The sequence below is a fragment of the Natrix helvetica genome (genome assembly GCF_964273705.1).
Source record: "Natrix helvetica genome assembly, chromosome: 6".
NCBI classification, from domain to species: domain Eukaryota; kingdom Metazoa; phylum Chordata; class Lepidosauria; order Squamata; family Natricidae; genus Natrix; species Natrix helvetica.
The window spans coordinates 16202383-16226063 of record NC_138553.1 but is presented as its reverse complement, the minus strand read 5'-3'; the positions used below and the strand labels follow the sequence as shown (position 1 = coordinate 16226063).

The following is a 23681-nucleotide window of genomic DNA, read 5'->3' as shown; positions in this document are numbered from 1 at the left end:
TAGAGAGGGCTGTAAAGCACTGTAAAGTGATATATATATATATATATGTACCATATTTTTTGGAGTATAAGACGCACCAGAGTATAAGATGCACCAAGATTTTGAAGAGGCAAATTTTAAAAAAAGTTTTTGCGCTCTGCAGACCTCACAAAAATGGCCCATTTTTCATGAAAAGGGCCCGTTTCCCCCCCCCCAAAAAAGGGCATGAATAGCCTTTAGGAGGTTTGTAGAGTGCTCCTGGGGGCCGGGGGGGGCAAAATTGAGCAAAAAATGGCCATTTTTTGCTCATTTCTGCCTCCCCAGCACCCAGAAGTACCCTGAAAGCCTCCTAAAGGCTATGCATGGCTGTTTTGGTGAAGGGGGTGGGGTTTCGGGAGGCAAAAAATGCTGTATTCAGTGTATAGGACGCAACCAGATTTTCAGCCTCTTTTTTGAGGGAAAAAGGTGTGTCTTATACTCTGAAAATTATGGTAAGTGCTATTGCTATTGGTTGTTCCAAATGTTGGAAGAAACATGAACCCAGAAGGATTCATGGACTGAGTAGGGTAAGGTTATAGACATGTGGTCCCCATTTTCCAGCTCCCAGCCAGCTTACCCCTGATCTTATCCCTGATCTTCTGCCCAGCTTACCCCTGATCTTCTCAGCACCCAACCCTTCTCTCAGAAACTGCACTCATGTCTTTGTCCCTTTTTTTGTTTTCTGTCCCTGCCAAAACTGCTTTCGCACAGAGTGCCTGTGCTTTGGTCCATTCCTAGAGCAAAACACCCCAGTTTCACACTGGATATGGATCAAAACAACTGGTTTTGTCCTTCGCACAAACTGTACAAAATAGGTATTCGTGCCCCCAAGCTGTCTAGTTGTTATGAAGAGATGCTCTACTGCAGGGGTGTCCAAACTTGGGAACTTTAAGACTTGTGGACTTCAACTCCCAGAATTCCCCAGCTGGGGAATTCTGGGAGTTGAAGTCCACAAGTCTTAAAGTTCCCAAGTTTGGACACCCCTGCTCTATTGAGTCAAACACCTTCCCACACAGCCTCAGATCAGAGGTGGGATTCACCTACGTTCCCTATCGGTTCGCAAATGTGAGCGCGCTCGCTTCAATCACACGCCCCTTGTCTGTGCATGCACACTGCCTTCTGCGCATGCGCAGTGGTCATGCATTACGTCGGGGCAGGTGGATGGAGCCTCCTGCAGCTGCCACTACCGGTTTGCCTGGACCAGAGAGAACTGTCTGAATACCACCTCTGCCTCAGATACTCGAAATCTTTCCAGCTTTGGCCTTTAGCTTTGTGATTGTTGTGTGAAAATAAAATAGCATCTAACTAGGATGCTACGTTACCAAGCCAAAATGCACACAGATCTGTCTCCTCCCAAAGCCTTGATTATGGCTTGCAACAACCCCTCCATTATTTTGAAATTTTATGTGCCAGAAGAGGAAAATTGTTAAATATATGGAGCATAATATTGCTAGGTTGGATTATATTTGATTTAAATTAAATCGATTATAATTTTTAGTTTTCACTCTTTTTCTCCTTGCCCTGCTTACTTCGGATAATATAATTCTTGGCGTTCTACCAACATCAAGTATGCCTCATCCAGAATAGAATAGTCACCCCTGCAATGAGGCAATAAAGATTTCTTTCAGTTGAGTATATCAGGAAATGTCTTTAAGATTCGGTTTAGATTGCATCTAATCAAAAGAAACACACAGTGTGACAATACCCTGCTTGTCAATCAATTTATTAGAATTCTTTCCTCATCTTACATGGGGATCCCTCTTAATATTATCCCTCAATAACTGTGTGAAGTAATTTAGACTGAGGGAGAGTGACTGTCAAAGCTAAAGGTAGAATCACCCAATGAGGTTCTATGCATGCCCAATCCTAGTATTTAATACAATACAATAGTAGAGTTGGAAGGGACCTTAGAGGTCTTCTAGTCCAACCCCCTGCCTAGGCAGGAAACCCTATACCATTTCAGACAGATGGCTATCCAACATCTTCTTAAAGACTTCCAGTGTTGGAGCATTCACAACTTCGTAGAAGTAATTTTCCTCACAAGAGGAATTGGAGAAAGTAGTCTGAGGTAGGCCACTTTGATAAAGTGAGACCTAAATCTAACAAATCATAATAACCTCAGTTACATGAGTTGTGGCTAACATAATGTGTGTTGCTTTCTTCTCCGCTGACAGACATGGTTGATTCTGCAGAAAATAGCAAATGTTCTGTTAAGCCATTCTATTGGAAAAGTGTATGTCACAAGAGGTGATTGACTCTAATTCATCAACTTGCACTGCCAGGGTTGATAACTTGATTGGCAATTTTTGTGCTGCTTTTTTAAAATTATTATTATTAAAGGGCACTTTTTCTGTTCTTTCAAGTTAGTAATCACATCTTCCTACGTCTAGCATGAGAGATTGAAAGATACTGCACATACCTTCCCAGAAAAGGTATCGCTTCATTAGAAATCTCAGTTAATTACACAGGTGGCATTTCCTCTCAGTATTGTGAACACAGTGACATGAGGATCTTTATTGACATCTGCTTATGAATTTTGTAAGAATAAAGCCCTCAAGGAGAGCATTCAAAGCTATCCATTAAACTACTTGTGATATTAGGCCTGCAGTCAAATAAATGTATTGTAAATTGCACACTACAGTGTTCTAGGGAAATCATGTTTTGAACTCCGAATACTATTTTAAGCTGCAAGTAAAGAGGTTTGGATCAGGATTTGCAGCAATTTTATCCTAAAATATAAATACCAGGTCAAATGAAATGTGTGACGGCTTGTTATGTTTCTTCAGGGTGTAACTCAAAAAATGTCTCGTGATCTGTTCCTCAAAATATTTTTAGAACACGGGAATCAGTAAGTCAAGTCAAGCCAAGTAGATTTTATTGTCATTTGAACAATATACAGTACAGTACACAGTGAAACGAAATGACGTTTCCCCAGAACCAAGGTGCTATGTCAGACGAATAGTAAGATGAACGTGTGGAAAATTGTATATTGAACCACTTTAAGAACCCAATATAACTAAAAGAAAAATGCACTATATTAATTTCAGCATTTGTAAATGATTATAATTAATTCATAAAGCTATTATGTCAATCTCAAATGATGGAAGAAGGGAGACATCTTTGCGCTGTATGAGAACCCTGAGACTGTTTTGGCAGCTGTTTTTATCATAAACTACCTGATAACCTGGCATTGCCCGGGTATTTATTTATCCCAATTCTGTATTAGACAGGAATGGTGATGTCAAGTGGCAACGTAAGTGCAGAATGGGCTGTCCTCCGTTCTTCCATGAATGTCATCGCAATTCCTGAAGAGGCGATGGCGAGAGCAACTTCTCCCTGAGCCCTGATTTCCACGACAATTAAATTAGTTAAGAATGTTTTCCCTGTGCCCCCAGAATTTCTAACGTTGGATTTTTCCCCTTACCAGAAGGAGCCCCCTTGTGGAGTACTGTGAAGCTGTTACCATGGCAATTCCACTGTGATGTATAGTAGAAGCCATTTTAAGGCAGTACAGTAGAAGCCATTTTAAGGCACAACAGGCTGTATCTTAACAGAACACACACTGCAAGGGATGATAGGGGTGTCTTACCCCCACAGTATTTGTTTCCAGGGAGTAAATCATCTGTGTACCAAATTTGGTTAAATTGCTCAAGGAATTCCAGAGTTATGCTGGAACACGCACACACACACACACACACACACACACACACACACACACAAGCATTTTATACAATTCTGGGACAAAATCCTTGGCCCACCCACATGCCTAAAAGCCTTCCCTTGATCCAATTCTGGTGACCACAATACAAAAAAGAGGATGAGATTCTAGAAGGAGTGCAGAGAAGAGCAACTAAGATGATAAGGGGCTTGCAGAATGAATTGTATGAGGAAAGACTAAGACAGCTAGGTATGTCCAATGTAATGAAGAAAAAATTGGGTGACATGATAGCTGTGTTCTGATACTTGAGGGGCTGCCAGAGAGAAGACAAGGTCCACTTTTTCTCCAAAGCTCCTGAGAACAGGACAAAAGAAAAGCAATGGGTGGAAACTTATCAAAGAAAGATACAACCTAGAATTAAGGAGAAACTTCCTGACATTAACAATTAACCAATGGAACAACTTGCCTTCTGGAGTTGTGTGTGCACCATCCTTGGACGTTTTCAAGAAAAGATTGGACAATCGTTTGTCTGGGATGGTAAAAGGTCTCCTGCCAAGGGCAAGGGGTTGGACTAGAAGACCTCCAAGATCCCTTCTAGCCATATGATTCAATGATTTGGCATCATTTCCCAGTTCACTGCAGATCCCCACCAATAGTACTGAGGCTATTTTGAAAATATAGCTTAATTTTTCTTGCAGCTGATTTTTTTTTTGCACATCTATCATTTTCGTGTGTGTGTATGGTTTGTGTTTATATTTGTGTATTCATGCACAGAAGCAAATAACTGAGTCAGGATGGAGAAAGGCACACGAATCCCTCTGAAGTATTCCTTAAGAAAGCAAACTTAGGGCTCACAGAAGATTTTTATTTTTTATCTCAATAAAGATTTCAGTAAGGAGGTGATTAGTAACGGTGGTGAGCAGCGCTTGCTCCTATTTCTGGAGGATCAATTCTATGCCTGCTTATTAATGCAAAGTTGACCTCTGTGGCTTGTACCTCCTTCTCCAATTTTCTTGCTTTACATTGTAATTTGGTGGGCAGCAGCTTCCATCAGAACTTGGAAGGAAAAATCCTTTTTATCAGGAGAAGCAAGAAACAGCTCCAGTCTCAATAAACACAAGCTGTAAATCTCTAGGGGAATAATTAGTGTTTATCCTTTCTGCTTTCTTCTCCATTGCTATCTATCCTGCACATCACTGCAGTCATCACCATTGTTACTTAATGAACATTTGGGGGACCAATCCTGGGATGATATATGATGAGGGTAGAGAGATCCTTCATGGTTTTCTTTTTAAGCCTTTATCAACAAGATACAAAGAAAAAGACTATTTGTACAAAGATCCTTTAAGGCAGGGGTGTCAAACTCACGGCCTGCGGGCCAGGTGCGCCATGCGCTGGCCACGCCCATGCCCGGTTTAGCAAAGAGGGAAAAAGTCATGATACATCACCTGACAACGCCATGATGACGTGAGTTTGACACTCCTGCTCTAAGGAATGAGGTAGATGCAATCAATTCTAATTCAGTGGTACTTCAGTAGTCATCGTTAATTGGTTCCAGGAGATGCGAAGAGTACCAAAAACGATGAATACCAAACAATTTTTTCCCCATAAGGAATAATGTAGTGAGTCACAAAGCAGCTGATTCCAAGTTCTAGCTTGTGCATTGGGTACCAAACAAATGATGAGTACCAGGACAAACTTTTCACGTCAAAATGTGTTGAATACCATATTTGATGAGTTTCAATGCAGTTGAGTACCAAAATACCACTGTATAAGAAGTCTAGTTTGGTTGTTGTCATTGAGCAAGAGCCACTTTTATAGGCTTGGTCAACTTGAATGTGATGGTTTATCTTACTATTGGTTTGATGGTTCATATGGTTTTTTTTTGGGGGGGGCAATTCCCCTTCCCCCCCAATTGAAATTTATCCAGCATTGATGATTGTCTAGAAAAACAAATTATCCTGCAAGGGATGAAAGGGCTCTTTAGGACACTGTCAATCAAAATTCACGTTGGAATTGTGCCATCATTGGGAAATAACACTGATTAACCCAGCCTTTCTCATTTAAAGAATGTTGGTCTGCTTTATATATCTAGAGCAGAGGTTTCCAACCTTTTTTGGCCATGCCCGATCCTAAGCATCTTTAAAATCCCGATGCCCCCTCTGTGACCTATAATTCTTACTTTACTCAAAAAGTGAACTCTACTCACACGGAGGCAGCCTAAAAGGCCATTAACTTGGTTTAAACAAGGTTCAAATTGCCCCCATTACAAATCAAATTGGCCCCACGTTGCGAAAGACTGATCTAGAGCTTTCGAATGTGGGTGAAAAAATCTGGATATCCAGGAGATGGCAGCAAAGAATTTAGGTTTTCTGTGTCTCTTGGAGGTTGCCCATATCTTTGCAGCCCATATCTGATAGCCCAGTGATATTTTATTCTTAAGCAAACCTATCAGGGAATCATTGCCATTGACTATAGGGAGACAAAAAAGCTCAGAATTGTACTAATATGAAAATTACTGTCTCATTTTCGTTAATTATGGCCAGATAATACAACCTCTAAAACAGTTTTTATGTGTTCTGTTGTCCTAAAACTTCTAAAAACACCACATGCAGGCACACACAGTTCTTGAAATAACTCAGTCTTAGATCATTCAGACATTACTAGACCTAAGAACCTGATGGCTCCTTCAGTGATAAACCACATTGTTTTTAAATTACCATTTTTAGACATTAAGACTATAAAAATAAAGCTCAAAATAAATTTCCTCTATACTATGAGTTTCGGATAACATTGTTTTAGAGACTTAAGTCTTAGTTGTTGCTTTACAGAATATAACAGAATAGAAAAGAAAATTATAATAGAATAGAATAGAATAGAATAGAATACAATACAATAGAATAGAATAGAATTCTTTATTGGCCAAGTATGATTGGATACACAAGGAATTTGTCTTTGGGGCATATACTCTCAGTGTACACAAAGAAAAATAAAATAGAATACATTCATCAAGAATCATAAAATACAACACTTAGTGATAGTCATAGGTTACCAATATCAAATTATTTATTTGTTTTAAACAAATAAAACAATATAAAATTTAAAGATACAAGCAACAAGGTTATAGCCATAAGTGAAAAGAGATAGGTACTAGGAAGGAAGAGAAGAATACAGTCTTAGTAGATAATTTGGCAGTGTTGTGGGGATTAGTTGTTTAGCAGAGTGATGGCATTCAGGAAAAAGCTGTCCTTGTGTCTAGTTGTTCTGCTGTGCAGAATATAATATAATATATAATATAATTATTATTATAATCCTATAATAAGTAGATACACTTCACTGAACAACCCTAAGTATTTGTTAAAAGCTGTCAGAACCACGTTGGTGTAGTGGTTAAGCCACCAGGATAGAAACCAAGAGATTGTGAGTTGTAATCCAACCCTAGGCACAAAGCCAGTGGGTGAATTGGAGCCTCTTTCATCCCTAAGAAAATGGCAATGGCCAACCTCTTCTAAAAATTACAAGGACTAGTCCAAATAGTTGCCAGAGGTCAAAACTGATACTTAGGCATACATATATAAAGTTTTTGCAACATGCAGACTTGCTTCATCTAACATTGTACAGTAGAAACTGTGATATTTCCCAGTTTTCAACATAAGCAAAGAAAAGTTTGCATATGTAATTCATGATGTACTAAACTATGATTGGTTAAATATCTGCCGGTTGGATTTTTTAAATTTAACATTTCGTTTTTAGAAAAAAGAATGTTTGAGGCTGCAGGGGTTGCTATAGCTTATTGAAGCCTCCGCAAGCCCCCGTTTGCTGCAAAGAGGTAAATTGCTGCCAAAGGCCAAAGGGTTGGGGCCGGTGAATGGGTGGGGATACATTCAGTGTATAAGACGCACCCACATTTTCACTCTCTTTTAGGTGCGTCTTATACTCCAAAAATATGGTAATTTATGCAGTCAGCCATCATATTTATATAGCCAACCATCTCACAAACATGACTCTGGGCAGTTTACAATTATATAAAAAAAGAACTGTACCCAAAGCATTCCACAATTAGAAGAAGATCAATATTATTCAAAGACCAGGAGAGTGTTAGAAAGTAGCCAATGCAAACTCTTCACAAATCATTTTTCACAATCTTGTTTGTGTGTTTCAGATCGAAATGCTAGAGCACAAATATGGGGGCCACTTGGTCTCTCGGAGAGCAGCCTGCACGATTCAGACTGCCTTCCGCCAGTACCAGCTCAGCAAAAACTTTGAGAAGATCCGGAACTCTCTACTGGAGAGCCGCATGCCCCGGCGGATTTCCTTGAGGAAACTCCGAGTCCAGAACTCTGAAAATTTCTCTGCTGAGAAAGCTCTAGTGGAAGGCTATAACTTTGTTGGCATCCCCTTGGTAAGATCTCCCTCTTTGCCAGTAACTATTAGTGGGGCACTGACCGAACTGGAAGATTCCTTCACCGAGCAAGTTCAATCTCTGGCCAAATCGATTGACGACGCGCTGAGCACATGGAGCCTGAAAACGATGTGCTCCCTTCAAGACGGCAGCTCCTATCAGATAAGAGAGACCTTCAGTACGAGCGCCATGCAACCAAACCAAGACTTGGACATGGAACTGAAGGAGCAAGAGGAGGAGGAAGGGCTGCTGCCAGACACGTTACCAAAGAGCAGCAGTACGCTCATGATGGCCTTCAGGGACGTCACTGTCCAAATAGACAACAAGAATATCTCGGTCTCCTCATCTACCTCGGTGTCGATGGCAAACTGCCTGGCTAACAGTAGCCAGGCTGGGATTTCTCCAGCTGCCACAATAGAAGAAATCCCCGTGGAAGGCGGGGAGAAAGAGGATAAGGAGCTTCAAGTGGTTTCGGAAGGGCAGCCTGATGCCGGAGCCCTGCAGAATAGTCACCCAATAACCGAGGGGAACCTCAACACCAACGGTTTGGAGAAAGGGGAGGCTGAGCAAGACCCAATGGCGATGCCGAAACTTGACTTTGACTCTGAAAATGGGACTGGGCAGCACAAGGGATCAGAAGCTGAAAATGTAGACAATTTGGAACAGCTGAGCAGCAGCAGTACGTCCACCTCCGCGAAGTCTGCTTCAGAGTTATCCTCTAAGGAAGCCCTGCAAGCCATGATTTTGAGCCTGCCACGGTACCACTGTGAGAATCCAGCCGTCTGCAAATCCCCCACACTCTCTACAGACACCATGAGGAAACGGCTGTACCGCATTGGGCTGAATCTCTTCAACATGTAAGTGACTTAACAAGAACATCTCTTTAAAATCTCTTGTAGCTTTCCTGAGTTCATCCAAACAAGAGGCTACCAGAAACAATTAGGTTAGCTGTGGCTTATCCCAGCAGTATGATTTTCTGGTTTAGAGGTTCAGCCTTCGAAGGACCGAGGGTTGTGCATGGACTTAAGGAGAAGTAATGGCTTTACTGTAATCTGCTCTTGACTAGACCCAGCCTAGAATAATTGTGCCACTTCTGAAAACCATGCTTAAAAAGAATTTAAACAAACTGAATTCAAGGCTAGAGTCTAGAAATAAGGGATACAGGCAGTGGTGGGATTCATTTTTTTTTTACTACCGGTTCTGTGGGTGTGGCTTGGTGGGGTGTGGTATGGCTTGGTGGGCATGGCAGGGGAAAGATACTGTAAAATCCCCATTCCCTCCCCACTCCAGAGGAAGGATACTGCAAAATCCACATTTCCTCTCCACTCCAGGGGAAGGATACTGCAAAATCCACATTTCCTCTCCACTCCAGGGGAAGGATACTGCAAAATCCACATTTCTCCTGATCAGCTGGACTCGGGAGGCAGAGAATAAATGGGGGCAGGGCCAATCAGAGGTGGTATTTATCAGTTCTCCAAACTACTCAAAATTTCCGCTACCGGTTCTCCAGAACTTGTCAGAACCTGCTGAATACCACTCTGGATACAGGTAGCCCTCAACATATGATCACAATTGAGCCCAAAATTTATGTTGCTAAGTGAGAAATTTGTTAAGTGGGTTATGCCCCATTTTATGACTTTTTTGCCCCATTTGTTAAGTGAATCACTGCAGTTGTTAAATTAGTTACACGGTTGTTAAATTAATCTGGTTTCCTCATTGATTTTGCTTGTCAGAAGGTCGCAAAAGGAGATCACATGACTCCGAGATATTGCAACTGTCATAAATGTGAGTCCCTTGTCAAGCATTTGAAATGTAAATCATGTGACCAAGGGGATGCTGCAGCTGTCATAAGTGGGAAAAATGGTCATAAGTCACTTTTCCCAGTGCTGTTGTAACTTCAAATGGTCACCAAACAAACTGTTGTAAGTCGAGGACTACCTCTACTAATAGAAACGGATGCAATTTTGAATCTTTAGCTCAGAGTCGAGAAAGGGAATGATGACAGCTGTCTTCGTGCAAAGATCTGGCTCACAAAAGATATCACCCAGAGAGTCAGGATTTAGAATACTGTTTTTAAATTATAGAATGGTAGATTTCAAGGAAGTGTTGGGGTGGGGAAATCTTCTTAGACCAATTTAAGAGTCGACCCAGTTATTCAGAGAATTGTTGGCGTTTTCTTCACTGAATAGATTCAAGTTTATGACATTGACATTGAGTCTTTATTGATTAGCCTTGGGCCATATCAAAGTGCAAAGTTCTAGAAACAAATTATTACTAATATTTGATAGAAGCAATTTAAAATGGAATTGGAATAAAATACAATTTAAGATGAAATTGGAATAAAATGCAGTCTAAAATGAAATTGGAATAGAATACAATAATTTAAGATCTAGATAAAATATGATAAAATTATATTTCGGTGTCATCCCCTGCATTCTACTCCAATCAGTCCCACATATGCAGATCTCATCTGAACCATTTTGTTTAAGTACTGCGCTGTGTTAAATGTTATTTTCCGGTTCTGGCCGCACATAAAGTAAGTTGTTTTGATATGGGGATCCCAATGGGTCATTCGTTTGGTATATAGACCAAGGTACCTATCTCAAACCCCCTTATATAAGCAACAACCAGATAGGATGTGAGCCAGGTCTTCTACCTTTGCTGCTCTGCAAATGCAGATATGCTCATTGTAGGGTATAGAGTGGAATCTCCCATATCGGACCAACAAGGGATCAGGTTAAAGAATTAAAGAGCCTTCTAAAATGGAGATGTGAAGTCCAAAATACCTGGGCATCTCATATCGTCTACCCTTGACCTTCTACTAAAGACAATACTTATTCGTATCACCATTGTGGCTACTTTTTGAGCTGACTAAAGAGCCACCAGTATTGGGCAGCATTGAGTTTCAGGGTTGAGTGACCATGGTTAGATAACAGATTTACTGATGTTTTGCTTGCAACTGTGGCTGGTATCTTCAGAGGCAAGCCAGTCTGCTAATATCTCTTATAACACTTGCTTAATGAGATGTTATTTTGCATGCCCGATAACTCTACAGGGATGCTTTGAAGAATTTGAATGAATGACTGGATGAATAAATAAATAAATGACCTACTTACTCGTTTAATGGGCTTAGGTGCAAATTCATCTTTGCTCATTGTTTAATATCCCTTTAAAAGGCTGCCTTAAGAAAGAAGCCATTCAGAATGCCGCGGCTAGCATAATCAGCAATAATACCCATTTGTTCCTATTTAAAATCCTATATATAATCCCTTTAATTTAGTTTAGTCACCAGTGACTTGACCTATGACTTACGCATGCTGAGGCACATAATGAATTTACGGTAAATGTTTAGAACTGGTAATATCCCACTACTTTTCACCATGTGGGCATATTCCTTTTTTAAAAAAAAATCGCAATGGCAGTCTGTATTTTTTCCTGCTTTCCCATTGGAATTAATTACCTCTTGTGCAATACCCTTGGTGATAATAATAATTAAAAAAAAAAAGACTTCTGGTTGCCAAATGGTTCTAATGCGATTCCTTTCCTCCATAAGGCTGCGTGCATGAGGTCTTAGTTAATAGGAACTGCTCCCTACAGAGCAACAAACTTTATTGCTTTCACTAATAAATGGTAACATGTGGGGTGATATAAAACTTCCCGACAGGATCTAATAAAACCAGAGGCTTACCTACAGTAGATATTCCCAAGGGAGAGCCTTCCCGATATGTGAAATTCAGCTCCTAGAATTCCTAGGCATTATGGATGGGAATGATAGGTGTAACCCTCCAGATCTAGTGAGCTTCAGGTTGCAGAAGGTTGGCAGGTAGTCCTAACTTACAATAGTTTGTTTAGTGACCGTTCAATGTTACAACAGCACTGAAAAAAGTGATTTATGACCATTTTTAACACGACCATTGCTGCATCCCCATGGTCATGCGATCAAAATTTGAATGCTTGGCACAGCAATCGTCATAAACACTTAACTCGTGTTTACGACGATTGCTGTGTCCCAGGGTCATGTGATCACCTTTTGCCATCTCCTGACAAGCACAGTCAATGGGGAAGCCAGTGTTGTGGCCCACCAGTGGCCAGCAGAGCTGTCAGCAGAGTCCGACAGTGAGGAGGTTGGGGAGGAACATGGGCCAGTCCTGGAGGCTGAGGAAGGCTCTGATGAGGGCTCTGCGTCGGAGGCAGAGATGGGGCCTGGTTAGGGTTAGGGTTAGCTCTCCATGAATTCGTAGAGCAAAACCGACACTGCCATTGGATTCAGAGCCCATCGGTATGGTTAGCGGGTGTCAGGCCTTTTGAGCCTGCCTTATGTACATTTCCTGGCAAAATACATGGGAAAATCCCATTGGGGAAAATTCTACTTAGGGTTAGGATTAGCTCTCCATGAATTTGCAGAGCAAAACGGACATCACCATTGGATTCAGAGCCCATCGGTATGGTTAGGAGGGGTCAGGCCTTTTGAACCGGACTTATGTACATTTCATGGCAAAAGAAATGGGAAAATCCCATTGGGGAAAATTCTACTTATGTCCATGAATTCACAGAGCAAAACGGACATCGCCATTGGATTCGGAGCCCATAGGTATGGTTAGGAGGGGGCAAGCCTTTTGAGCCGGCCTTATGTACATTTTCTGGCAAAATACATGGGAAAATCCCATTGGGGAAAATTCTACTTAGGGTTAGGGTTAGCTCTCCATGAATTCACAGAGCAAAACGGACATCGCCATTGGATTCGGAGCCCATAGGTACGGTTAGGAGAGGTCAGGCCTTTTGACCCGGCCTTATGTACATTTTCTGGCAAAATACATGGGAAAATCCCATTGGGGAAAATTCTACTTAGGGTTAGGGTTAGCTTCCCATGAATTCACAGAGCAAAACAGACACGGTCATTGGATTCGGTGCCCATAGGTATGGTTAGGAGGGGTCAGGCCTTTTGAGCCGGCCTTATGTACATTTCCTGCCAAAATACATGGGAAAATCATATTGTGGAAAATTCTACTTAGGGTTAGGGTTAGCTCTCCATGAATTCACAGAGCAAAACGGACATCACCATTGGATTCAGAGCACATAGGTATGGTTAGGAGGGGTCAGGCCTTTTGAGCCGGACTTATGTACATTTCATGGCAAAATACATGGGAAAATCCCATTGGGGAAAATTCTACTTAGGGTTAGGGTTAGCTCTCCATGAATTCACAGAGCAAAACGGACATCGCCATGGGATTCGGAGCCCATAGGTATGGTTAGGAGGGGTCAGGCCTTTTGAGCCGGACTTATGTACATTTCATGGCAAAATACATGGGAAAATCCCATTGAGGAAAATTCTACTTAGGGTTAGGGTTAGCTCTCCATGAATTTGCAGACCAAAACAGACACCGCCATGGGATTCGGAGCCCATAGGTATGGTTAGGAGGGGTCAGGCCTTTTGAGACGGACCAATGTACATTTCATGGCAGAATAAATGGGAAAATCCCATTGGGGAAAATTCTACTTATGTCCATGAATTTGCAGAGGAAAACGGACATCGCCATTGGATTCGGAGCCCGTAGGTATGGTTAGGAGGGGTCAGGCCTTTTGAGCCGGACTTATGTACATTTCCTGGCAAAATACATGGGGAAATCCCATTGGGGAAAATTCTACTTAGGCATAGGGTTAGCTCCCCATGAATTCACAGAGCAAAACAGACACCGCCATTGGATTTGGAGCCCATTGGTATGGTTAGCGGGGGTCAGGCCTTTTGAGCCGGACTTATGTACATTTCCTGAGAAAATACATGGGAAAATCCCTTTGGGGAAAACTCTACTTAGGGTTAGGGTTAGCTCTACTTAGGGTTAGGGTTAGTTATCAGCTGCCTTCGGAGTCAGACATCAGCGAGGCAGAGGAACAGCTGGAGCCTGTTCCCAGTGTGCGCATGCGCAGAGCTGCCAGAAGAAATAACAGCTCAGAAATCAGGGTTGGCTTGTAAAGTCACAGGTGGAAGGGGATTGGCCCCTCTCATAAGAAATAAAAGAGGAGCAAAAGGGGAGTGGGCTTTTGCAGGAAACAATTCATTCATTTGGTTGTTAGATTCGTTTCAGGAGTGTGAAGATCTGTCCATGAATCTCAGAGACGCTGTGCCAAGTCTTTCCTTGCACAGCCCTGCGTTTGGAAAATATTTACATGGCATCTTTCCAACCTAGATAAGGCCTGTGGTCATAAATTCACCTTTGAAAGACTGCGTACCAGGCCTTTGCTGAATGTGAATGAGAGGAATTCATATTTGTTTAATAAAAGGGGTTTTGTCAGGACCAGGAATCTGCCTCCTGCTTTTGTTGGAAGCCTAGGTCAGAACAGCCATATTCATTTAACAACCATGTTACAAACTCAACAACTGCAGTGATTCCCTTAACCACAGTGGCAAGAACCGTGGCCAGGTCGTACAATGGGCCAAAATTCACTCTGCCATCGTTTCGCTTAGCAACAGAAGTTTGGAGCTCCACTGTGGTCCTAACTTGAGAATTACCTGTATATTATAAGGCTGATTTGGTCCCTGTTCCTTTGTACGGCCAAGTGCTCGGTTGTGTCGTTCCCATATGAGAAATATTACTGGGTAATATTCTGAATTGTGGCATCCTCCTGCGCATGGGTTGAATGTACTTACGAGTCGGCACTTCAAACAGCAGCAACGGATGCCTTGGCGAATGGGTGGAATCCCTGGAACAGAGAAAGCCTCATTATGCAGCGTTGCTTTAATAGTGGCAATGTGTGGGCGGCCGTCTCTGTAGGCAGAGGGGGAAGCCAGGAGAAAGGAAGAAATTCCACAGCATAACAACCAACTTGCTCAACTTCTCAGGGAGAGAAAAAAAAAAGGGGGGGGGGGAGAAAGGCTGCCAAGTTAAATCTAGAAGCAACACCGGCTGCTGATTGCTATTCCTATCACAGCATAATGCTGCAGGAATGCTGGGGCAACATTACCATTGTGGCAACCTACCAATAGCGACTGCACATTCGCCACGTTACGGCTAGCCAAGTAAATACCATCACGAACAAATGCTTCAAGTGACAATCATCTAATAACAATCAAGCGAAGCCTTCAGCTACAATCCACTAAGGAATATAAATTAGGACCTATCCCATTTTAAGAGTCATTCTTCTGTGGAATGAACACGTTGAATCAACATAATGGTTGCCAATTATGTCAGCACTCTTGGGTTGGTTTGACTAGGAGCGAGAGAAAGAGAGAGAGAGGGAGAGAAAAGAAAGGAAGGAAGGAAGGAAGGAAGGAAGGAAGGAAGGGATAGATAATAGAGACAGACAGACAGACAGACAGAGCTACATTTCTATTCCACCTTTCCATTAAGCTAACTTATTATGGCAATTTATAGTTTAAAACAGGAAGGGTAAGGAAAAAACAAGCAAATGCGTCAGAAATGATTTTCATTTCATAGACCAGCGGTCAGCAACCTGCAGCTCTGGAGCCACATGTGGCTCTTTCATCCTTCTGCTGCAGCTCCCTGTCGCCAGTCAGCACCACAATTTTGAGAGGAGCTTCCGGTTGGGTGTGTGTGGGGCGGGGGGGGGGGAGCAGGATGTGCCAGGAGGAAACTCTATGGCAAAGGATGGGTTTGCCGGTCGGCTCCAGAATTAAATGGGGGGCTTCCGGTTAGGACTTTTGTGGCTCTTTCAGTGTTTAAGGTTGCCGACCCCTGTCATAGATCATTATAGCATCAAGGTTCGAGATGAGGAAGAATAGTTTCAGCTACAACCTATGGCAAACTTTTACTCATTCAGAAGCAATCAAAGTGCATGTAGCCCTTGTTTAACGGTTTAGCAACTGTTCACATTTAGAAAGGTGATGAAGAAATAACTTTTATGGCCAATCCTCATATTTACAGCTTTCACAGGTTGTAAAACAAAGGTAAGCTGTAAGATTGTAAACCCAGTTTTGATTTCACTTAGCTACCATTTTGTTAAACAAAGGAGTGGTCACTAAATGAGGGCTACCTGTACATAATGGAGTTATTTAAAGAAAGAAGGAGATCAAAAGTGATTTATCTCAGCCAGAGAAGACTAATATCTTTGTTTCTTTAAAACATTGGAACATGTTTCTTAGCACCCAGAATAACAGAATTGGAAAGGACCTTAGAGGTCTCCTAGTCCAACCTCCTGCTCAAGCAGGAGATCTTATACCATTTCAGACAAATGAGTGTCCAGTCTCTTCTTAAAAGCCTCCAATGATGGATCAAATAGATAGATACATGAAAAATACATGAAATAGATAAATATATGAGCTTAGTGGTTGTCATAGATTGTGTGTGGGTAAAGGCTGCATAAACAGAGGGATAGAATCAAGGTCATGTGAAGTGTTAATACCACTTTATAATGCCTTGGTAAGGCCACACTTGGAATACTGGATCCAGTTTTGGTCGCCACGATGTAAAAAAGATGTTGAGACCCTGGGAAGAGTGCAGAGAAAAGCAACAAATATGATTAGGGGACTGGAGACTAAAACATATGAAGAACGGTTGCAGGAACTGGGTATGTCTAGTTTAATGAAAAGAAGGACTAGGGGAGACATGATAGCATTGTTCCAATATCTCAGGGGCTGCCACAAAGAAGAGGGAGTCAAAGCACCTGAGGGTAGAACAAGAAGCAATGGATAGAAACTAATCAAGGAAAGAAGCTAGACCTAAGGAGAAATTTCCTGACAGTTAGAACAATTAATCAATGGAACCACTTGCCTCCAGAAGTTGTGAATGCTCCAACACTGGAAGTTTTTAAGAAGAGATTGGATAACAATTTGTCTGAAGTGGTGTAGAGTTTCCTGCTTAAGCAGGGGGTTGGACTAGAAGACTTCCAAGATCCCTTCCAACTCTGTTATTCTATTCTATTCTATTCTATTCTATTCTATTCTATTCTATTCTCCTAAAGAGGACAATAGTCCTGCCAAAGTCACATGGTTCAGCGATTTAATGTTTTTTATCTCTCACAGCATATTTGGCCTTGAAATCACTGGGTTTCATTTTAAAAGCCGTTGGAAATTGATGGTAGCAGAAGAGAATACTAGAAACCACATACAAAATGTTTCACAAATAGCTTTCCAACAACAGCTGATCCCCCATATTTAGCCAAAACTCAGAAGCTTGTTAGCATCTTTTCCAAGTAATAAATTTGACTGAAAGGCATATTTTTGTGTGTGTGAGCTGTAGCTCATTCATCCGAAATGTCTCATGATCAACTGTAGCTCATGTTTATGCCTTTTTATAAAACATATTAGGTGTCAGACTCCTAATATGGAGTGAAGCTGGGACAAGTAACGGAGTGAGCTCCCGTTACTTGTCCCAGCTTCTGCCAACCTAGCAGTTCGAAAGCACGTAAAAAATGCAAGTAGAAAAATAGGAACCACCTTTGGTGGGAGGGTAACAGCGTTTCGTGCGCCTTCAGCGTTTAGTCATGCCGGCCACATGACCATGGAGGCGTCTTTCGACAGTGCTGGCTCTTTGGCTTTGAAACGAAGATGAGCACCACCCCCTAGAGTCGGGAACAACTAGCACATATGTGTGAGGGGAACCTTTACCTTTACCTTACCTCTTCAGTAAGAAATTACTAGTTTGATTACCCTGCTACCTTTCAGCCTGGGGAACTGCATATAAGTACTTCCTAAAGCAGAAGAGACTGTATCGGGTTTTTTCCCCCTAAGTGAATTTTCTAGTATTTGTTCTTTTTGCCTAACCTTATGACACTTCCAGATGTTCTGATTTCAGAACTGAAATGAAGCAAGGCTTCAGTGGGCTTTTTCTCACCATTAGTTCTCCATCTACTACAGGTATTGTACTTCTTACTCTGACTTAGACGTCTATAATGCTTATTGAAATCTGACAGCAGGTTAGAGCAAACTCCATCTGCCCAACCTGTGAGGAGTGATGTCAGTGCCAGGCTATTGACGAGTTATTGAGTGCCTTACTCTACCCCTCTAATAAAAATACACATGAATGCGAGCTTCTTTTCATCTCCTACCGTGTTTCTCTGAAAATACGACCTACCCCGAAAGTAAGCCCTAGCTTGATTTTTCCACGTGCTCCCAGCATAAGTCCTACCCACCCAAAATAAGCCCTAATTAAGGCCTGCCCACTTCAGGGTGCAGAGGTAAAAATTAAGCTAGGGTGGGGGTGGGGATGGTGGAGCTGTCCTACTATTTACTTTCGGACAGTTGCAGCCAGGCCTCATGTCAACTCATGAAGCATTTGCATGTCTGTTATAAGTTGCCAGGGTGAGGAAAGGGGGGGAAGCACATTCCATGCATACCTTCGGCTAGAATCGGATCTCAGATTACTACAGCAGGCTTGTGAGGCGTGCACTTCATTGGATAATGTGATTTATGACATAGACTGAGGGGAGGGAAGAAACCAGTGGTGGGTTTCAAATCCCATTCCAACCGGTACATTGGAACGGGGCCGGTAGTGTCCTCATGGACGCACGCAGCATGCGCATGCATCTTAGCGCCTCCGCAACGCTCCAGCTGCTCCTTGGAGTGTTGCGCACGCGCTGTATACCCCATGCGCGTGCGGACAGCGCAAAAGCTTTAAAACACAGGTAAGGAGCTCGGGTGGGTGGGCCCTCCAGAGCACTGTATCAGAACAGTATCCGGTGCTCCAGGCTGGCTCCAGTACGCCCGTACCGGGGCTTACCGCCTGCACCCACCACTGGAAGAAACAGGGGAAAAGTTCAGCCTTAATTTAAATGAGGTCAGATCTGACTGCAATGGGGTATTGCTAAAATGGTGTTCCTAATAAATGACTGGATTTTTTTTTTTTTGAAACTTGGCTCGAGGCTCATGAATTACTTAGGGCATCTTTCGGAAACCTGACACTTCGCACAATCCAACACCTGCCTTGCTGGCCCATTTCTTCTGTGGCCAGCAAGGCCTGCAAGCTTTTCCTAAGGGCCTCTGTAAGCTGATAAGAGAGCTCCTGAGCTCGGTTATCAGCTGCAGAGGCCTTCAGGAAAGCATTGCCGGCCTCAGAAGAAATTCCTGAAGGCCTGTGACAGCAAAAAGGAGTAAGGTGAGTCTGTGGTCGACCTCCCTTCCCCAAAAATAAGATCCAGTGCCTTTTTTGGTGGCAAAAGTAATAAAATAAGACAGAGTCTTATTTTTGGGGAAAGATGGTAAGTAAGAGAGAGTTAGCTGAATCTCCTCTGCTCACCAAGATGGCGTACTTCCAGCCGAGACAATTCTGTATTTTAGCTCTCAGTCCTGCCTCCTTTGTGAAGGCATTATGTGAAGAAGCCAAAATCAGGGCATGCCAGTTGCCTTGCTCCCGTGGCTGCACTGGCCACACACTGTTCCATGCTGGCAACCAAAGTTCCCTATTTGCAAAAAAGAAAAGAAAAGAAAAGAAAAGGACACCTTCCTTACCACTGGAGCAAAAGGAAGATGGGACCAAGCATACTGGGAAGGGTGTAGCAATTGCTGAGAGGTTTCAGTCCATTCCATGAGTGGATTGGAATCCATGGGTGTCACTGCCATCTATTGTGCAGCTGTAGAAAAGACCAGGAAAGGTTTTCATGGACTTGTCAGAAGAGTAATTTGGGGGGTAGGGGTGGCACAAAACTAAATAAAAATGAGATCCAGTCAGCTGTGAGGAAAGAAGAAATACTTATTCCTAAAAGCAAAGAGTTTGCCTTTAGGGGCATCTGCGGAGAAATGGGATACAGTGACACAGTTATATAAGGGAACTTGTCCTGGGTGTGGGAGTGTCTAGGGTGACACTTGAGGGGCATGTGTGTGTGTCTCTCTCTCTTCTTGTGTGTGCGCGTGTGTGCTTGTGTATTCTTGTGAACATGCAGTTCTGCTGGGAGAATCTAATTTAATTAACTTTGCTTGTGCGTACAGACCTTATCCTTTGATATGTGGATTAGGTCTGGATAATGGGGTTTGAGGAAGTTTAAGTAAAAAGATTTTCTCCCGTTAGCTATTTTTACTTGATTAATTTACTCTCAGCTTGATGGTCAATTGCCTAGTGGAGACTCTGATTCTCAGCCCGTGGTGGATTCTGTTCATGTTTTAAGGGAAGATGGAAAGAGTATGAAGAGTAAAATATATTTTGATAGAAAACTGCTCACAACCTCTTCTTAGACAAGAATTGTGTTGTAAGCAAAATTGTAAGGATCCGTCTCACTTTTATTTCCCTGCTCTTTGCAGAAATCCAGACAAGGGGATCCAGTTCCTGATCTCCCGAGGCTTCATCCCAGATACACCGATCGGCGTGGCCCATTTCCTGCTGCAGCGTAAGGGGCTCAGCCGACAAATGATCGGGGAGTTTCTGGGAAACAGCAAGAAACAATTCAACAGAGATGTCCTGGAGTAAGTGTCCATCACCTACTTCCTCTACCCATCACCAGCCACACTTTCTGCTATTAACCATGGCTAAGAATGTTCCTATAGAGCAGATCTGGGTATTTTGTTTCCCCTGAAGCAAACCTAGCTCTTTGGCTATCCCTGTCTGGCCTGCATGAAAATTGGAAATTACCATATTTTTCGGCGTATAAGACGCACCTAAAAGAGGGTGAAAATTTGGGTGCATCTTATACACTGAATGTAGCCCTACCGTCCCCCACCCTTTGTCCTCTGCCTCCCAGCAATTTACCTCCTTGCACCAAACGGGGAAAATGAGGCTTGCGGAGGCTGCAAAAGGTTATAGCAATCCAGTGGTGGGTTCCTGCCGGATCGCACCAGATCGCGGGCTCCCTTTCGGCGCTAAACCCGGAAGTACGGTCTTGCCCCGCCCCTGGCGACGGGACGACGCTTGCCTGCGCTCCACCAGCTCTGCTGGGAACGGAGACGTCTGAAAGGGACGCAGGCTCAGCCTGCCAGGCTGCCACCACTCCACTGAAGACATTGCTGAGCAGAGAAACGTCTCCGTTCCCAGCCGAGCTGGTGGAGCGCAGGCAAGCGTCGTCCCGTCGCCAGGGGCGGGGCAAGACCGTACTTCCGGGTTTAGCGCCGAAAGGGAGCCCGCGATCCGGTGCGATCCGGCAGGAACCCACCACTGTAGCAATCCCTGCAGCCTGAAACAGCTGATGATCGGGAGGCTTGCTTAAACTGAAAGTGAAACTTCAGGCAAATTGCTGGCAAATTGCTGGGAGGCACAAACAGATTTTTCCAAATTGTTTTCCTCCCCAAAAGCTAGGTGCGTCTTATACTTCAGAGGGTCTTATACTCTGAAAAATATGGTAGAAATCAAATGTGACTAACTTTGTGCCATGCACACAATATACGTTGCTTTTATTTTGAAGGCAACTGCTCCCTCCCCCCAATTTATGTACACGCGTGAATGTGTACTTATTTTATTTATTTAGTTTGTCAAACATGTACAAGATAACAGGTATCAGTTTAAACATGAACAAAGGAAATGAGTACAAATAAATGGGGACAGTAGGACAGGGACAATAGGCACGCTGGTGCGCTTATGCATGCCCGCTAACTGGACCACTTAGGAATGGGGTGAGGTCCACAGTAGACACTTTAAGGTGGAAGCTACGAGGGTTTGAAGCTGTAACAACGGAGTCAGGTAGAGCATTCCAGGCGTTGACCACTCTGTTGCTGAAGTCGTATTTTCTGCAATCGAGTTTGGAGCGGTTTACCTTGAGTTTGTATCTATTGTTGGCTTGTGTATTATTGAGGTTGAAGCTGAAGTAGTCGCTGACAGGTAGGACGTTGTAGCAGATAATTTTGTGTGGTATGCTTAGATCAGACCATAGGCGGCGTACTTCAAGGTTGTCCAAGCCCAAAATTTCGAGCCTGGTGGCATAGGGAGGTCTATTGTGAGTAGAGGAGTGGAGTACTCTTCTCGTGAAATACCTCTGGACCTGTTCAATTGTATTGTAAGGTTCCAGCAGTTTCCCCGAGCCACTGAAATGCCAAAGAGAGTGAGACTCAAGACGAGGCTTGCAAAAAATATCAGCTTTTATTTAAGGCCATCGCAAAAGCTGGGTGACAAAACTATGTGCCAAACATACAAACGAATGCATGTAAGGAATAGCCACACCCTACAAGAGTGGCTCAGAGTATTATGTACATTTTAGGCAGATAGAAACAAAGTTTATCCAATCAGAGACAAAGATTCGTTACCAACGTGATCTTTAAAGCGTTCTTTTGTTCAAGCTCCTGTCTCTGTCTACCTTATCTAGAGAGTATTCCTATAGCCTTGTGTAGGGGGTGGCAGCCCCCCCCCCTTTGCTGAGTTGTTTTGCGGCAGAATTCTTTAAGGATTTATGAGCCAGGAAAACTCCCTAGTTTGGTTCCTTTATCTATGGGGCCTGATATTCCCACGTAACAATTTCTTCTATGTTTTCAAGAATGTCCCTAGCTTTGAAGCCAAGAATAGAAGCGAGATGCAGCAGTGAGATAACATTTGCAGTAATGCCATCCAGTATTAAAGTTATATTAATCTAGCTAGGCTAGAAAAACAACTAATTTCTGACAGTATACAATTAGATAAGCAGAAGCCAATAACAAAGCTTCATTCTGAATAAATGATTTCTAGCAGTATATCATATCAGAAGCAAACGGCAAATATTGGTTTAATCAGTAACAATTGTATAGTAACATAAGGCATTCATAATAAAAGCAAATAGCCAATATTGATTCCTATACTCCTGCAGTATTAATGTATTAATACAATTGTATTAATTCATTAATTATTGACCTTTGCAGCCCTATTGGTTCGGCCCTCCATAGCAGTCCCAGATTTTCATGTGGCCCCTATGAAAAACGAATTGCCCACCCCTGCTATAGATACACACTTCAGTTGCTACCCATTTTCCTACTAGCTCCCGTTTTCCCAGAAACCTCGTAAGATCTGCTGCTCGTTTTCATGTGGGGAACAATCCAACTGAATCAGCACTGCGGAAAGAATACGAGAGCAGCTCATCACCAGGAGAAATAAGCTGGCTGTACAGTTTGTTTTACAAAAACGAATTAAGGGAGCCACATCAAGGGAGGGGGTGGAGTGGGAGGAAGGATGTGTGCTTGCCGCAGGACAGTGAACGGGCTGCTCGGTTGTCCTCTTGCAAAAGTCTACTCCAAAACTTATTATGGAGTTTGGAGCATTTTAGTCCACAAGTTAAATAAGGATTCAGTCAGTGCTGGTAAATCACATACTTAGAGGAGCGATGGCATTGCAGAGAAGGGAAACACTGTGAAGGATTGAAATCCAGGGTCGTCGTGGTTCCGTTTACAAGCTTGGCTCCTTATAATAGTAGACTGAATCTTTATCCTCCTCCTTCGGGATTTTCTTTTTTGTCTGTATTGTTGGAAGAAATGTCCTTCTGGGTTCAGTTCCAAGTGGGGAAAAAGACATTGGAAACCTGGAGGGTGCTTGGAAAGATGGTTTAATGGTGGACAGGATCACATGGCTTGAGCTCCTGAACAGAAATGTTGCAGATGTTGAGTGAAGAAGAAGAAAAAAAGAAGGGGCTTGCTGAGAGTCCTTGAGTTTGTTATATTCTCTGTTTAGCCCCACCTCTCTGTTTCCTGTTCCTGTGCAACAAATGTATTCTGACTGGTTGTCAGACTCCCAGGAGTGGGTGTGGGTGTGTCTTAGCTAACTTTGTAGG

At 42.8% G+C, this 23681-nt stretch overlaps 1 protein-coding gene across 3 annotated transcripts in view; it reads left to right on the top strand.

The window, feature by feature from the left end:
• Positions 1 to 23681, top strand: part of IQSEC3 (IQ motif and Sec7 domain ArfGEF 3) — a gene marked incomplete at its 5' end in the record, with an annotated part of 253802 nt that overhangs the window by 166211 nt on the left and 63910 nt on the right. For all 3 annotated transcript variants that reach the window (XM_081957148.1, XM_081957147.1, XM_081957149.1), the window contains 2 exons: positions 7839 to 8935; positions 20266 to 20427. In XM_081957148.1, coding sequence (XP_081813274.1) covers positions 7839 to 8935; positions 20266 to 20427 — 1259 coding nt within the window. The remainder of the gene's footprint in view (positions 1 to 7838; positions 8936 to 20265; positions 20428 to 23681) is intronic.